This window comes from Coenobita brevimanus, chromosome 59, assembly GCF_032717465.1.
Source record: "Coenobita brevimanus isolate Jiangsu-jjx chromosome 59, ASM3271746v2, whole genome shotgun sequence".
Taxonomy (NCBI): Eukaryota; Metazoa; Arthropoda; class Malacostraca; order Decapoda; family Coenobitidae; genus Coenobita; species Coenobita brevimanus.
The window spans coordinates 17566690-17583870 of record NC_137012.1 but is presented as its reverse complement, the minus strand read 5'-3'; the positions used below and the strand labels follow the sequence as shown (position 1 = coordinate 17583870).

Here is a 17181-nt window from a genome sequence, read left to right as displayed (position 1 = left end):
TATATATATAAGTAATCCCTCCACTATCCGATGTAATAGAGCCGAAGGCATGTCCGGAAAGTGGTCCCGTCCGGAAAGTGGGCCCCTGTCTCCTGAACTGGTACTTAAGGACCCTAACCCAGCCTAACTTTGAAAGCCACCTAAATAACTCCCTGCCGGACATGCATAGCACTTATTTAAACCTATTTAAGACCCTATTCACACCAATTATGGACATAAAGCATGAGATAAATGAAAAGGAACCAGAGAATGAGGAATTATAAGTGAGTATGGAAATTACCTAGGTCTAGCAGTGTACAGGGGACTACTTACAGCACGTCTGTGGCCGCCTCCTTTAACTCTCTAAGGCTCTGGTAGTTTTGAAAATGCTCTTGAAGCACCTATAATCCAGTGTTGTCTATCTATCTATTCCCAGATGCCTCAATCCCGTTTGGGGTGGCCACAAACAAATCCCCTCCAAATCGCCCTGTCCCCTGCCATTTCACTGCCCTGCTCCCAACTCACACCCCCCTCTCTCATATACTTCTCCGCCTCATCCCTCCATCTCATCCTCGGCCTCTCCCTCCCTCTCCCCCTCATCCCTCCATCTCATCCTCGGCCTCTCCCTCCCTCTCCCCCCCTCCACCTCACTCACATACACTCTCCTCGTCAGCCTCTCACCCTCCATCCTCTCCACATGGCTGAACTACCTCAGTGTGTTACTCCTAATGCTTCCTATCACATCCACATCCACACCACAACGCTCCTTTATATCATCATTTGTCAGCCTGTCTCTCCATGTGACTCCACAGGCTCCTCTTAAATAACTCATTTCCACTGCTCTCACTCTTGACTTGTGTCCTTCCAACAACGTCCAAGCTTCACTTCGATACGTTAGAGTGGGTATCACAATACTGTCAGGTAGTAACTTTTTCACTTCCATGCTCACTTCCCTGTGTCTTATTACTGCTTTCAAGGAACCAGCAACTTTTCTTCCTTGTTGTACCCTTTCAAGCACCCTCCAAACTTCCATCCTTACTCATCACACTACCCAAGTACTTAAACATACTCACATTTTCCATTTCCTCACCATCCAACCTCGCTGTACATTCACTGACTTCACCTCTCTCAAAGACCATCACTTTACTCTTCCCATTATTCACCTTTAGATTCCGTTTCTTACACACTCTTCCCAACTCATCCACCAAGCCTTGCAGCTCCCCTTCGTCTTCACTCAACAACACAGTATCATCTGCAAACAACAGTACAGGGAGTTTCCAAACACTACCCTTTCTCACCAGGGCCACTCCAACATCCACTGCCCTACCTTGTACCCCTTTTATTACCCCATCCATGTACGGATTGAACAACCATGGAGACATGACACATCCCTGTTTGAAGCCAACCTTCAAAGAGAAAAATTCACTCAGTTCACCATCCACACACACTGCAGCCTTAGCTCCATCATACATACTCTTCACAGCATTCAACAACTTCCCATCTACTCCATATATTCTTAATACTTTCCACAATCCTTGTTGTGCTACACTTAATTCTTTGCACTAAGTTATAATTGTTTAACACTGCACATTCTTCTTAATTGCACCACACCAGTTTCAACCGCCACTTTGCGCTCCACACTCACTCCACACTTAATCCTTTGCACTCTAAATTCTAATTTCTTAACACTGCACAACACTGTAAATTCCCATGTGGTCCAGTGGTTAGGTATTGCAGTTTATTCACTGTTTATTCTTAAAAAACGAGCACGTGTGGCATCCACTGTGATGGACGTCTTCCCTGAACGAAGGTTAGGCAGTAACTCGGGACAGGGTTGCCAGATCTGAACTAGGCCACAGTACCAAACTCCTCAATTTTCATTACCAAATTTAACTTTTCATTACCAGATTCTTAAAGGAAGCATTTATTCTTCACTAATTATATGTATGAATGGAAATAATCACTCTCCTTATAATCAGCAGCATGTTTATTTTTGCACTATGTATGCTAGCAGATTAGTCAAAGAAAGCAGACACTCCACCATCTCCTTTCTCTATATCTTCATACATGTGAAAAATCTGTTTGGTAATGGATCATGCTGATTCACTGCCAAGTGAACTTTTCAGTACCAAATTGGCCCACATTTAGTAATGAAAAATATCAAATGGCAGCCGTGACTGGGGAGGAGGGAGGAAGGAAGGGGTGAAGGGGCCGTGGTGTAAACAGCTGCTTGGCGCTGTGCGGCGCGCGGCAGTTTCATATTGTGAGTGGGAAAAAATTCGGATTTTGGTGGGATTTTTTTCTTTTTTTTTTGGGCCAGTTTTGGGTTCCGAAGGTCCAGGCCCACAATGTCCAGTAAGTGGGGAGTCCGGAAAGTACAGGGATTACTGTATACCGTATTTTCGGGCATAAAAAGCGCGCTTAAAAAAAAAAAAAAAGTCCCAGAAAATCACCCTGGTCCATATATGCTCAAGGTCAGGCTTTTGGTAACCTTGGGCTACTGGCAAGTGGTAGTTTCAGTACTGCAGTAGGCCCACCGGTTCTGTAAACAAACTCCAAACACCTTCCTTTTAAAAGTGTTTCCCAAATTTCTATAGAATGATTAGCAACTAAATATTATTAATTACAAATATAGTTATACACGTGTAATTATAGTAATTAATTAATAATTCAGTACATAATAAATAAACCTGTCCACATCAGCTTTTTTTCTTTTTTATGCGAGGAAGAAGGAACCAAAGGCCATGAGCCCGCAATAACAGTTCCCTCCAAGAGAAAAACAAAATACAATAGAGAGCCAAATTCAAGATCTGATCATTTCAAGACGCCTGGACATACTGCGTTTGAAAGACTGGAGATTATAGGCCGCAGGAAATACAGACAGAGGGAGACAGTTCCAGAGTTGACCTGTTGCATAAATGAAGGACGTGGGGTAACGGTTAACTCTTGCATTAGAGAATTGGACTGAAAAGAGATGAGAGTTTGCTGCTAGACGGGTGCTATGCATCCGTCATAGAGGTGGAGGAATGCATGCAGACAGTTCAGAGGAGCAGTGACCATTAAAGTAGCGATAGAAAAGAGATAAAGATGCAACAGTGCAGCGAAGAGAGAGAGGTTGATGGGAGTCAGTAAGAGGAGGAGAGTTAATGAGACAAAAAGCCTTTGACTCCACCCTATTGAGAAGAGCTGTATGTGGGGAGCCTCCCCACACATGAGAGTTGTACTCCACACAGGGGTGGATAAAACCCCTGTATAGAGTCAACAATTGTGCAAGGGTAAAGAAAGAATGGAGTCGGCTGAGCACACCTAATCTCTTGGAAGCAGATTTTACAAGAGATGTAATGTGATCTTTCCAAGATAAGTTCCGAGTAAATGAAACCCCAAGCATGTTCAAAGATGATGCAGGATTAAGCTGAATATTATTAAACATTAGTGGGTATACATGTGGAAGATTTTGTCTGGTTGATAGGTGTAAGAACTGAGTCTTAGATGCATTTAAAACAACCAGATTATTTTTACCCCAGTTAGAGATACAAGCCAAGTCAGACATTAGGTGAGCCATAGTCTCATCCCTTGTTTGTTGAAAAAACTGCTGAGATGGGTGTTGTGGGAACTGAATGGAAAGATGAAGGGTGGAGTCATCAGCGTAGGAGTGGATAGGGTTAGATGTACAGCTTAGAAGGTCATTGATGAATAAAAGGGAGAGAGTTGGTGATAGGACAGAGCCCTGAGGAACACCACTGTTGATAGATCTAGAAGAAGAACGATGGCCATCTACAACAGCGGCTATAGAACGACAAGAAAGGAAGCTAGCAATGAAGGCACAGATAGAAGGATAGAAAACGTTAGAGGGCAGTTTGGAAATTAAAGATTTATGCCAGACTCGATCGAAAGCCTTTGAGATGTCAGGTGCAATGGCAAAGCTTTCACCAAAGTCCCGAAAGGAGGATGACCAGGAGTCTGAAAGGTAGGTGAGAAGATCGCCAGTGGAGCATCCCTGACGGAACCCATACTGACGATCGGAAAGAAGGTTGTGATAGGAAAGATGCCTTAAAATTTTTCTATTAAGAATTGACTTGAAAACTTTTGAAATACAGGACGTTAAAGCAATTGGACGATAGTTGGAGGGTTGGGAGTGGTCACCCTTCTTTGGGACTGGCTGAATGAGAGCAAACTTCCAGCAAGAAGGAAAGGTACAAGTTGACAGACAAAGGCGAAAGAGTTTGCTTAGGCAGGGTGTCAGCACAGAAGCACAGTTCTTGAGAACAACAGGAGGGACTCCATCAGGCCCATGTGCCTTGTTAATATTGAGGCCAGTGATGGCAGAAAATATATCAGCTGAAGATATTTTAATGTCAGGCATGAGGAAGTCAGAGGGGGAAGTGATGGAGGAACAGCACCGGAATCGTCTGAGGTGGAATTGGAGGAGAAAGTCTGAGTGAAGAGATCTGCTTTATCAGTAGAAGAAATAGCTACAGAACCATCAGAGTAGAAATGAGGAGGTAAGGATGATGAGGTAAAGTTGTTAGAAAGGTTTTTGGCAAGGTGCCAGAAGGAGCGGAAAGAATTCGAGTTGGAGAGTTGAGAGCATTTAGTACGGATGAAATTATTTTTAGCAGAGCGAAGAACAGACTTAGCATAATTCCGGGCAGAAACGTAAAGATGATGTGATTCAGGGGTGGGTTGGCTCCGGTACCTTTTGTAGGTCCTCTCCTTTTTGTGGACAGCATTAGAACAAGTGTGATTGAACCAAGGCTTTCTTGTGTTAGACAAAGGATACGAGAAAGGAATGTATGCTTCCATGGCCGAGAGAATAACCTCCATAATGCGCAAGGCACATTCAGATGGCATCCGACCATGGAAGCAATAATCATTCCATGGAAAATCAAAGATGTACTGCCTGAGGGCCTCCCAATCCACGGCTCCAAAATGCCACAGACGACGTTTCCCTGGAGTGTCCACAGGCCGTACCTGGGTTATAGGTCAGGTTAAGGTGATAAGGTTGTGATCAGAGAAGCTCAACGGAAAGAAAAGATTAACAGTGTAAGCAGAAGGATTAGTTTTAAGGAAGAGGTCAAGTATGTTGGAGCTCTCTCCAAGGCAGTCTGGGATACGGGTAGGGTTCTGTACAAGCTGCTCTAGGTCATTAAGAATAGAAAAGATGTAGGTTTGTTCACCAGGTGGATCAGTGAAAGGAGAGGAGAGCCAAAGGTGGTTGTGAACATTGAAATCTCCTAAAATGGAGATTTCAGAGAAAGGAGAAATGGATAGAATGTGTTCCATCGTAGAAGTAAGATAGTCGAAGAATTTTTGATAGTCAGTAGAATTAGGGGATAAGTAAACAGCACAGATATATTTAGTCAGAGAATGACAGGAAAGCCGAAGCCAGAGTTTAGAGAATTGAGAAGAATCGAGTTCAGGAACACAAGAGCAAGATAAGTTGTTGGGTATATATACACAACAGCCACCTTTGGCTTTGAAATGAGTATAGAGAAAGTAGGAGGATACAGAAAGCTGTGCACTTTTGTTTGTTTGCATCTTTTCATATTTCCTCATGTTTTATAAAGTGTAACAAAAACTCACTGGATTATGGTCGTAATAAAAAAAAAAAAAAAAAAAAATTCCTCATTTTATAAATATGATCTTTATTGTTCTGTGTTGATTGTGTTTACTGGCAGTTCATTATAATAAAAGATGTATCATAATCCTCAGAAGTTTGAGGAAAAATGACGATAAAAAATATAGATATTTGAACAAACATATTTCAGTCACTATGACTGCTTGATAAACTATATTCAGCAGTATTTTTTCGTTACTCTAAGTTCTGATGACTCCACAACTTGCACTGCCATGTTTGTTAACAAGTGATCAGGTGATGGTGTATGCCGCTTAACCCCTAAAACGCGGGTGTTTACAGTCGATCCCCCCCGAGTGGCGGGGTTGTATCGCGGTCTGAGTACCTGTAGGAAAATTTTCGCCAAAAATCAGAGATTAACCCTTGAACATTATACTTGGTATGGCAGATAGTACTTACATTCAGCTTTCTCCAGAGACAGGTGTTGAGCCATCGTGGACTACCCAAGGACTTGTGGAGACTTGCAAAGTTGGGTAACCAAATTTTCACTTTCACACCTCCAGCAACCCAGTTTCCCCTCTACCACAGCCTCATTCTGTCACAGTAAACTTTATACTACAACGTAAAGGTAGTTAGGAATCCGTATTTGTACAATAAGCACTGAAAATAAGGCTAAAATCAACGGAGCGTACGGCCGACATGCACTGTGGCGGCGGTCTTCCCGTCACTCAACAAACATTTCCATTTTCACAGCTAAAAACATGTATACTACATTATTTTCAATCATATTACTTCCCAAAAGATCACCACGGAGCGCTTTTTATTCTGCCTTACGTCCGCCACTTTATTCTCGTTCCTGTCGGCCGCTTGCACTGACTGGGAAGAGCTAGAACTCGCCATAATCTCACTTTGAAAGCCTGCAGTAAACTGACGCTAAACAGAGGCAAACCCTGAGAAAAAAAGCTAGTGTTACAACTGGGGAAACAAGCGTTTCCTAGTAGCATAAACTGCTTGTGAGAGGAGATCGCAGATTTACAGTTCTGAGCGCTCAGAGCGCTGCCATGTATCACAGCCAGGCTGGCCGGGCCGTGGTGGGGGGGGTACGGGGGGAAAACGCGATATTTGGCAACAACTGAGGTCAGTAGTACAAAGGTAAAGTATGCTAGTTGTAGCTAGAGGGTGGTGGTACTGATAGACAATACCAGCTGGAGCCTGCTTGCCCGCGGTTATTCAAAATTTACTAAAATCGCAAACGCGACGACCCGCCGTCCTGCCCTTATGGCCGAGCATCGCAAACGCGACGATCCGCGTTTTAGGGGTTAAGCAGTGATGATAGCTTTGTATTAGGGGTGGTAGTTGGTAGTGTCAGCGGTGGAGGTTGATAATATAAATGGTGATGATTGATAACTTTAGTGTTGTTGGTTCACAGTGGTTAGAATTATTAATGATGGCCAATACTGGTGATGGTGGAGGTCAGTGGTGATATTTGGTAGTGTTAAGGTAAGTACCATGATGGCTTACCATAGGGTGTCAGTCTATATTTTCTTGATTCCTGTACATGAAAATTTTATAACCAGCATATGAATGGTTATGTGAGACATTCAGCTAGGGGGTCTGGGGTTAGCTGCATTTTTTTTTTATTTTTCCCAGATTAAGCCTGCCAAAATTGGGATGCTCCTTATATGCTTGTGCTCCTTATATGCCCAAAAATACGGTACAGTATATATCTCTGAGGGGTGATTGGGATTTATTGCACCGGAAATGCCACTCAAGGATGAGTGAGGCTGGTCACTCTCATCATAAATGCCAGGACCAACTTGTCTAGCCCCGGGCTGCTACGCTCCTTATGCGGCAGCATAGGATTGGGTGATGGATAGATGAATACATAACTAGAGTCTGTGATAGTGTCTGGCTGAGGTGCTACCCCAAGTGGAAGGTGTAGTGCTCAGGGCACTGCCCTGGTGAAGGGAAGGTGAAGCACCCAGGAAGAGAATCACGGTTGAAGTTGAAGTGATACTGGATATTGTAAATCGGCATCAAGATGGCCAGGATGCTGTTAACACTGCTGACATGCTGTGGATACCCAGATCAGGTCTATTGACCTGATAGCTGTAGGGCAACAGGTGTCCTTCCTCAGTGCTAGAGGGATCATGAAGAGCAGGGACCCAGTGACAGAGGAGAATGAGTGACGAGTGAGTGTTCAGGAACACCTCATGTCCTCCCAGCCTTGAGGACGGCTCATGATGATGATGACTCTCCTACAACTTGGCATCACTCAAGGGTAGTTACACATGATTGGGAACTTTCTTAATTGTGTTGCTGCTACTCCATGTCTCTTATTACTCTTTCCGTCATACCCATAAGTGATATGCTGAAGGAAAGTGGTGAGATAAGGCATTAGATGAGATCTAGGAACCAGTATAGTTAGATCTTGCTATATGTCTGTTCACCGTGTGTTAAATTACCATAACAGTGAACAAAAAGTTAGATCCTTTTCCAGAGCAATGAAGGTGAAATTTCATGAATTTGATAGAACGTTGCCACCTAGTCAGCTGTTTGAGCCAAGATGGATGCCCATTGTTTACATTCAGTGTGACCACTTACCTTTCACTCCATTTTGTGCGTGAAGTGCTATTGAAATACCATTGCTATCACTAGATAACAGTCCAAGTGCATAACAAAGAGTACAATGTGTGATATTAAGTGATGGGATACCATTTTTGTGTGAAAAACTGAAACTTGTGACATGGAAATTGTCTCCTGTGCATTCATGGTGCCTTCTTGTCAGCTGTTTGAGCCAGGATGACTACCCAGTGTTTACATTTGTTGTGATCATCTGCCTTTCACTCCATTCTGTGTGTGAAAGGCCAATGAAACACCATTGCAGTCGCCAGATAACAGTGCAAGTGTGTAACAAAGCACAGTGTGCGATATTAAGCTAAGTGATACTATTTTGTGTGATATACTGAAGCTTGTGACTTGGAAGTCATGTCTGGCAAGGATGATACCTAAGTAGAAAGCGTGGTTCTATGGATGGTGCTGAGGACAAGCCTAAGAGCATTTTCTCTCTCTCTTTCTCTCTTTCTCTCTCTCTCCCTCTCTCCCTCTCTCTCTCTCTCTCCAGGTTATAGGGTCATAAGCTTCCTCCCTGTTCCCATTAAACCCATGTTATAAAGCCTTCCTTTTATTTTTATTATGCAAGGAAGAAGGAACCAAAGGCCAGGAGCCTGTAAATTGTTCCCTCTAAGAAGAAAAAAAAAAAATTCAAGAACTGTTCATTTCGAGATGCTTGGACACACTGCATTTGATAGACTGAAGATCATATGCAGTAGGAAATACAGACAGAGGGAGACAGTTCCAGAGTTGACCTGTTGCATACATGAAGGACTGGAAGTAATAGTTATCTCTTGCATTAGAGAGTTGGACAGAATAGTAATGAGAGTTTGTTGCTAGACATGGTAATTGCTAGGCAAAGGGTTTTCACTTGACAACCTCATTGTGTAGATCTTTTCCATGTGACGTCACGAGTCATGTGACTTTTGTTTACGGTGCCACATTGGACGGCAAATTGTCGGACGTCTAGAGAGAGAGAGAGAATCGCAGAATCCACAATGCTATTCCTCTGTTGTGCCTTCGGCTGTAAGACAAGACAGAAAACTGGAAGTGGTTACACTTCTACCAGTTTCTAGCCAGGGAGGAAAGAGGACAGAAGTGGATAGCTGCCATGAAGAGGGAGAATTGGCAGCCGACGGCCTACTCCCGCCTCTGTAGCAAGTATTTCAAATCAGGTGAGCCGATGATTTGTGAGTAGATACGGGCATATTTACCATTCTTAGCAGTTGTAGGTGTCATAGGATATCTTAATTATGTTAATGTTACAGAGCATGAGACCCACATGACCATGTGCCTGCGTGGGAAAAGAGGGGGAGGGTCCTTGTCACAGGCCTTGCTTTAATATTATTCCAGAGTTTCACCCAAACCAAATTGGACGTAGCAGTGATGATAAAGAATTTTAGGTGCGTAAGTAAAACTGATTAAATTACAGGTTAGGTCATACCTGTACTTAAAGTTAGGTTAGGTTAGGTATGGAGGTTAGGTTAGTTTTGGTTAAAGCTAATATTTTTATTTTTTCATTGTCTTTCAGTGTGATTCATTTGAAGCTGATATTTGTGTCATAGTGGATGATTTTAATAATATGCAGTACCGAATATTGTTCAACACTTCAGTATAAAACTGTTATATACCACTGTAAGCTTGTGTGCTAAACAATGTTTCAGTTACAACTGAAGCATAATTACTAGTACTACTATTTATAATTTTCTGTTTCATTTAGAAATAAATGTTGCTTCACAGAAAACAAAACTGCCAATACATGCTCCAATTAAATATACATTTTTCACTTAGTACAAAAATACTTTAATTACAAGTAAGAGGATAAATAATGTACTTATATCAACAACCCCGTATAGGCCTATTTGTCTTTTACCAGGTATGTAGCTAAGATTTTTTTTTTTTTTGTTAATATGAAATATAAAATAATTAAAATTACATTGTTGAAGTCTTTTATGTTGTGGTACTTACCAGCATGAAATAAATGACCTTAATGTAAATCTGTGCCAATGTTATGTTTCAGTTGTAATGTAAAAGTTAACAACAAGAGTAATTTTGACAGTTTTGGCATATACTATCAATTATGCATTTTGTGTAAAACTACATTAAACATTCAGTATATAGGATGTGTGTATGTTTCTAGGCCTATAATTACTGAAGTTTCCAAAATAAGTAAAATTTTTGGTATATTTCCAGAATTACTCCCAACTCACCATGAAGCTTAAGATTTTCATTTTTTTAATGTTTTATTGTGTGATTAATTTGAATCTGATATTCGTTTATGTCAGAAATTACTTTTTTTTCTATTCCAACCCAGACTAACCCAACCAACCTAACCTAACCTAACCTAACCTAACTTAGGACCTAACTTGAAGATTAGGAAGAGAGGATAACTGCAGTATGCCAGTAGACCCATGCTAGACAGCTCCCACAAGAGTGTGACTAATTTACCCTGCCTGCAATAGCCCATGCAAAGCAGCTCTTACAGGGGTGTGACTACAAGAATGACAAATTTTGTATGCAACCCATACCTGTCATAAGCATATCTAGCCTATGCTTGAAACTTTCTAAATAAGGAGCAGCAACTAGGGCACATCACTGGGAAACCTGTTTCATTCATCAGCTATTCGATTCCCAGTCAGTGTATACAATCCCTTCTCCCGTGGCCCCATGTCAGTGATTTACTGATTATCAAGACAATTTACAAGTACTGTGTAAATTCCAGCTCTCTACATTGCACATATACAGTATGACATGTCTGTTTACCTTGAAGGATGGACCTATGAACTCTGATGGAGTGTTTACCAAATAGTGATAGAGATCGCCATATCTGAGATCTGGTTTCGGTCTCCAATCCTTGAAACTGGTGAATTTCTCCCTAGATATGGTGTAAGGATCTAGCCCCAAACAATTTATCTTGTTCCTGTACAAATCTTGGTGGCGTTGATTCAGATTTCTGCATATACCTGACAGCTTCATCTCTGACAGCCCTGTCTGGACAGCCATTACTGCAAGGAGTTCGCCGTCCAATATGGAGTCGTAAACAAAACCACCCGATTTCTGTGACGTCACTGGAAAAGGTCTATAGTGGGGCGTGACTGTACGGTGTAAGGGGTAGTCTTCCTTTGATGAGGATGGGGGGAGGCAGGGGTGCCTCTTTGCTTCAAGCATAACTTCATTGAGCCTTTGGTATAATCATTCCAGTATCTGATGAATAGTTATCTGATCCACTTTCCATAACATAACCCCATTGGATAACAATGTTATGACGTTGATGGGGTGGGGAAGGGATACAATTATTTGTTGTTGCAGCCCCAGGCTCATCAGAATGTGAGTTTGACAGACTGCAGGCTGAAGCTGCCATCTCCTGCAGTCCACCATCCTCCTTGCAGAGGAAAGGAAGGGAGATGAGGGATGTTCACATTACAGGGCATAGGAGCCACCAGGCTATATTCGTGCCACCACAGGAAAGCGTCCCTGTGTCCCTCACTGTACTCTTGTATTCTGACATTTTTGGGGACTGAGGCCACATCAGAGTATTAGATATGCTGAACCTTGGGAGTGTAGGCTGCCCTAAAAATGCTCCCTACATCTGTAAATAATAAAGATTGAATAAAGTAAGTTCCTTCACTTTCAGACCTCTTCACTTCTAAATCTAAAGTTTCTGGACAGGTTGGTGATATGGACCTGTTGCTCATCAATGTAGTCATCATTCTGATGTTTTTTTTACCATCAGGGGATAGGAGGAAAGAAGAGCTATCCCACACTCTAGACATTGGCATTGAAGAGACAATTTTAAATAAATTTCAAGTTACGAATAAAGGTTTATTGTAACTATTTTTTTTCCTATCCCACACAGCATGACCTACCATTTTGGAGAGTATGGAAGCTACTGTCTTAGTTTGGGTGCAACTAATGCATCTTCTTTATACATAGCAAGACAACCAGACAAGGAATATGTAGGTAAGTCCAGCTACTTAAAGAACACTTTTTTTTTTTTTTTTTTTTTTTTTTTTTTTTTGAACAGGTTAGCCAGCCCTTTTGATGAACCCATTTCCCTCCTCCTTCTCCTCCTCCTCCTCTGCCGCCACCACCTCTGCCTCCTCCACCTCCTCCTCTAGTTTCTATCATCAGTAATCCTCAGTAATCATCATCATCATCATCATCATCATCATCATCATCATCATCATCAGTAATCAGTGATCATCATCCAGACCACTTTCCTACCAAAGGATAGGGTGAGGTAGGTCCAGAGAGCAAGACAAAACCAGATTGAAGGAGAACAAATAAACATCTGCCCAGTTAAATAGGCCACACTCCCATTCACTAACCATTCAAGGTCGCAGAAGCCTGACTCCACCTCATAGGTACAAATATCCACACTTCCATGCCTAATATTACTTGTCAACAAAAGTTAGTGCAACAGCTATCACATTAGGAAAGAGTGTGTGCCAAACCCATGTGGTACACTCCTTCATACAAAAATTTCCAGCCAGCTTGATTCACTGTCAGTATCTGCCCTCATCAACCTCCATACCTCACTTTCTCACACATTCAGTTACCTTACCTATCCTCCTCCATGGGCAACCACAACAATCATGTTCAGAATCACTTGTATACACTCTTCACCATGCTATTCACACCCATATTTTCCTCATGTCAGACCATTCTTTGTGGCTCTGCTGTCCATAATCGTCTTTACTTCATATCTTTCACAAATCACATTATTTCATATCCATCTACTCCCAACACTGTACATGCATTCTTCTGTAATCCCATTTCCACTGCTGTTATTATTGGCCTTCATTTTCATGCCACATCAAAGTCTCATACCTGTATGTTAATGTAGGTGCTCAAGCAAACCTCTCGCAGCTGCCACACTCAACTCAGTGTTTCGTATCATGGCCCTCATAGCACCACCCACTTCCTTCCTTGTGCTAGTTTACTTTTTAATTCTTTTACACATTTACCCTTTTACTGTATGATTGCACACAGTTACTTAAGCTCTCTTAACCATTTGAGTCTCTCTTTGTTTACCTTTACATCATAGTGAGGTGGTAGATGGTGGCACCCATCATCCACTCACTTCATGTATTGCTGCCTTCTTCTTCCTTCACCTTTATTCTTCTATCTCTGTCTCCCCTCTTCTTTTCCAACTTCCCTTTTTCCTTCCTGTTTCATTTTATGACTCCTCTTTCCACTTAAGGTGGCTCTATATGAGTGACAAGCCTAAGTGTTTCATGTAATCCAGGAAACCATTTACAGTGTAGGGTGGTAACCATATATCCACGTAATGGGGTGATGAGGAGCCTGCAATCATGCCCCAGTTTTAGAGATGCATGTGTAGCATCCCTCCAGGAACCAGACTGCCACTTTTCCTTGCATTTTGCTGTTGTGCAGCAATGTCAGTTGCTAGGGAGCATCAGTCCCACGGCACGGGACAGCTCTGCAAAGGCAATTGGTTGCTTGTGGTTGAGATGTCTGACCAGCCAGACAGACTGAGGTTGATCAATATCATCATCATCACATTGTGAGTTACCTTCTCTCTCAACAACCATTCCTGGAGTGGTGGCATCTTCTCCATGAGTCTACCTCCCAGAGGCTGTCAAAGCAGAGGAGGACAGCATGGGGGCAAAACCAACGCCCCCTGGCCTCTCACAGGGCCCGAGAACCTGGGAGTGGCTTCGGTCGTCCGGGCAAGCATCACATCTCTCAACACAGCACATACAAAACTGTTTATTCTACACCAAGAAATGACTCCCCAGCAGTCATTTCTTGAAGACTTCTTCTAGCTGGTGACATTGAGAGCAGTTCAGGACCCATCAACAAATACACATGTCCATCATGCTCAGAACCTATCATTTTGAGCTGACAGACAAAGGGTTGAGGTCAGTGCAGTTCCTGCAAGAACTGGATCCATTACACCTGCACAACACTTACATCTAGAAAATATTACACAGACACCTGGACCTGCTCCTTGTGCTCCTTGCCCCCTCCTGCTAACCCCGTCACCAATCCATCTACTTCCTCCACACCTCCTCAGCCTAACCCACTGATCCTTCCCACACCATCCAATCCCCCAGCCCCTCCCATTCCACTCCAGTCTAATTCACCCCAGCCCTTATCTCTATCACAACCTTCTCCTACCCTTTCCCCTCCACCCACACACCCCACCTCACCCCCGTGCTGCAACACCCAACACACATTGTACAGACGACATAAACATTCTTCAGATAAACATACAGTAGATGGCTTTAACACCAAAAAACAAGTCACACAGTTTATCAAACAACAAAACGTACACATTGCCATCTTACAAGAAACGAAACTATGCAGAACACAAAAAACACCTACATTGCATAATTTCACCACCATTAGTCAAGACCAGGCTGACGGCGGTGGCGGTGGACTCATCACCCTGATACATCAGTCCATCAACTTTTCTCCCCCCACATGACACCACAACAGAAATCTATCTCTATCTAACTATTGCAAGATGACCCAGTCCTATAAGGGGTGGCCACAAACAAATCGCCTCCATGTTGCCCTGTCCCCCACCATTTCACTGCCCTGCCCCCAGCTCACACCGCTCTCCCTCATATACCTCTCCATCTCATTTAAAATACACACTGGTAACAAATCACACATAATAGTTGCCAATACATACATTCCCCCCCCAGTTGTCCCCCACAGTACCAGACAATTACTTTTTTCAAATACACCACATCACTAACATACCCAGCATCCTGAGTGGTGATTTCATCGCCAAGGCGTTAGCCGGGCATGTCAACAACCCTGACACAGACAGAGGGCTGGTACAGGTACTACAGTCCCAAACAGATAATCTTTTCATACTCAATAATCTCCATCAACATACCCATATCCCACACCATGCCCTCTTCCTCCCATCATCCCCAGACATCACCTTTTGCTCCCCAAACCTCGCCCCACAACTTCACGGAGATTGGTCAAAACCCTTGGGTCTGACCACCTCCCAGTCATCATTATTACCAAAACCAGAATCACCCCAGCTAGCCACAGACACACATATGCAAATTATAAGAGAGCCAACTGGGAATCCTTCACAACTGAAACAGAACAACACTCTGAAACATTAAACAGTACATTCGTCACAAACATCAACACCATTGTGCACACATTCATTACAATTATTCTAAATGCAGACAAAAGACACATCCCTAGAGGCAACAGAAAGAGACACAATCCCAACTTCACATCAGAAACTCAACGCCTCATCAGTCAGTGCAACACATTACGACACTCCCCAGCACCCTATACACAAGATACCATACAGCAAATGCAAGAACTCAACACTCACATAAACAGTAAAATATTTGAACAACAAACACTAAATTGGAATAATTATCTCCAAACACTTGAGTGAGAGCAGTGGAAATGAGTTATTTGAGAGGAGCATGTGGAGTCACGTGGAGAGACAGACTGACAAATGAGGAAGTGAAGGAGCGTTGTGGTTTGAATGTGGATGTGATAGGAAGAGTTATGAGAAATACACTGAGGTATTTTGGACATGTGGAGAGGATGGAGAGCAAGGGACTGATGAGGAGAGTGTATCTGAGTGAGGTGGAGGGGGAAAGAGGGAGGGGGAGGCCAAGGATGAGATGGAGGGATGGAGTGGAGGGGTATATGAGAGATGGGGGTGTGAGCTAGTAGCAGGGCAGTGAAATGGCGGGGGACAGGATGACATGGTGACAGTTTGTTTGTGGCTACCCCTTATGGGATTAAGGCATCTGGCAATAGATAGATAGATAGAATTGATCACAAAACAAGCACCAGGAAACTCTACAAAACACTGAACAGCATGACCCTTTCCAGCAGCAACACTACACAATTACATGCTGCCATCACAACAACTGACACCATATGCTGAAGCAAATAACAAGCTAACACTCGCATCAATCGCTTTTCACATGTCAACCATCTAAACCCCAATCGCGATGACTGACGTGTCATCTGACGCAAGAGACAGTTCCCCACAGACCCAGACTTCGCACCTTTCACTTACAACTTCACAAAACACATCATTAGCAACCTTAAGCACTAATCTGCCTTTGGCCAAGACAGCATAAGCAACATACACCTTAAACACCTTAGACCACAAGGCATACAAGCACTCACAAACATATCAAACTACAGTTACTCACACAGCATAACGTCTGGAAGCATGGCACAATCGTTACGATCCCCAAACCCAACAAAGACCCCACATTACCTTCCTCACACCGCCCCATCACACTCCTCTGCACCCCCTCCAAAATCACTGAATGACTGGTATCGCAACTAATTACACCTCATATCCCTCCAGCCCCATCACAACATAGTTGAGGCTGCAACTCTCCACAAACACTCTTTACAGACCTTACACAAAGAGTTTTTGATGGCATCAATTCAGCTGGGCCACCACACAGAACATTCCTCACACTAGATGTTAGTAGAGCTTTCAATGCCATCCCTCACCACAACCTCACGAACAAAATATTCAACACAAACATGCACAGTAACAAAAAGTTGGCTGGCAAACTATTTAGCAGGCAGATGTCCACTTGTAACATTTGCCAGCCAGTCATTGAGCATCAGTAACTTCACAAATGGTGTCCCCCAAGGATCTGGTTTGTCCCCTACTCTCTTTAACCTATACATACATGACATACCCACACCCCACACACCACAAATACACATAGCTTCCTATGCAGATGACATAACACTTACATGTACACACAAAAATGCAAACACAGCCTCACACATTCTCCAACCTTACCTCAACACACTACATGAATTATTCACAACAAACAGGCTGAAAATAGCCCCAGCCATATCTACAGCAACCCTTCTCACAAACTGGACAGCAGAAAATAGTCACATATTACACCTCACCATAAACAACACTCCTCTACCAGATGCACGCACACACACACACACACACACAGAGGGATTCAATCTAGGTGGACGTGTGACACCGGCGCTCCGTACCAAATCAT

At 43.0% G+C, this 17181-nt stretch overlaps 1 protein-coding gene across 1 annotated transcript in view; it reads left to right on the top strand.

Moving 5' to 3' along the window:
* Positions 1–15507, top strand: part of LOC145402917 (uncharacterized) — a 100086-nt gene extending 84579 nt beyond the window's left edge. The window contains exons 4-6 of the mRNA XM_080274815.1: positions 12024–12127; positions 14858–14985; positions 15406–15507. Of these exons, the coding sequence (XP_080130941.1) occupies positions 12024–12127; positions 14858–14985; positions 15406–15507 (334 nt within the window). The remainder of the gene's footprint in view (positions 1–12023; positions 12128–14857; positions 14986–15405) is intronic.
* The last annotated feature ends 1674 nt before the right edge of the window (positions 15508–17181 follow it).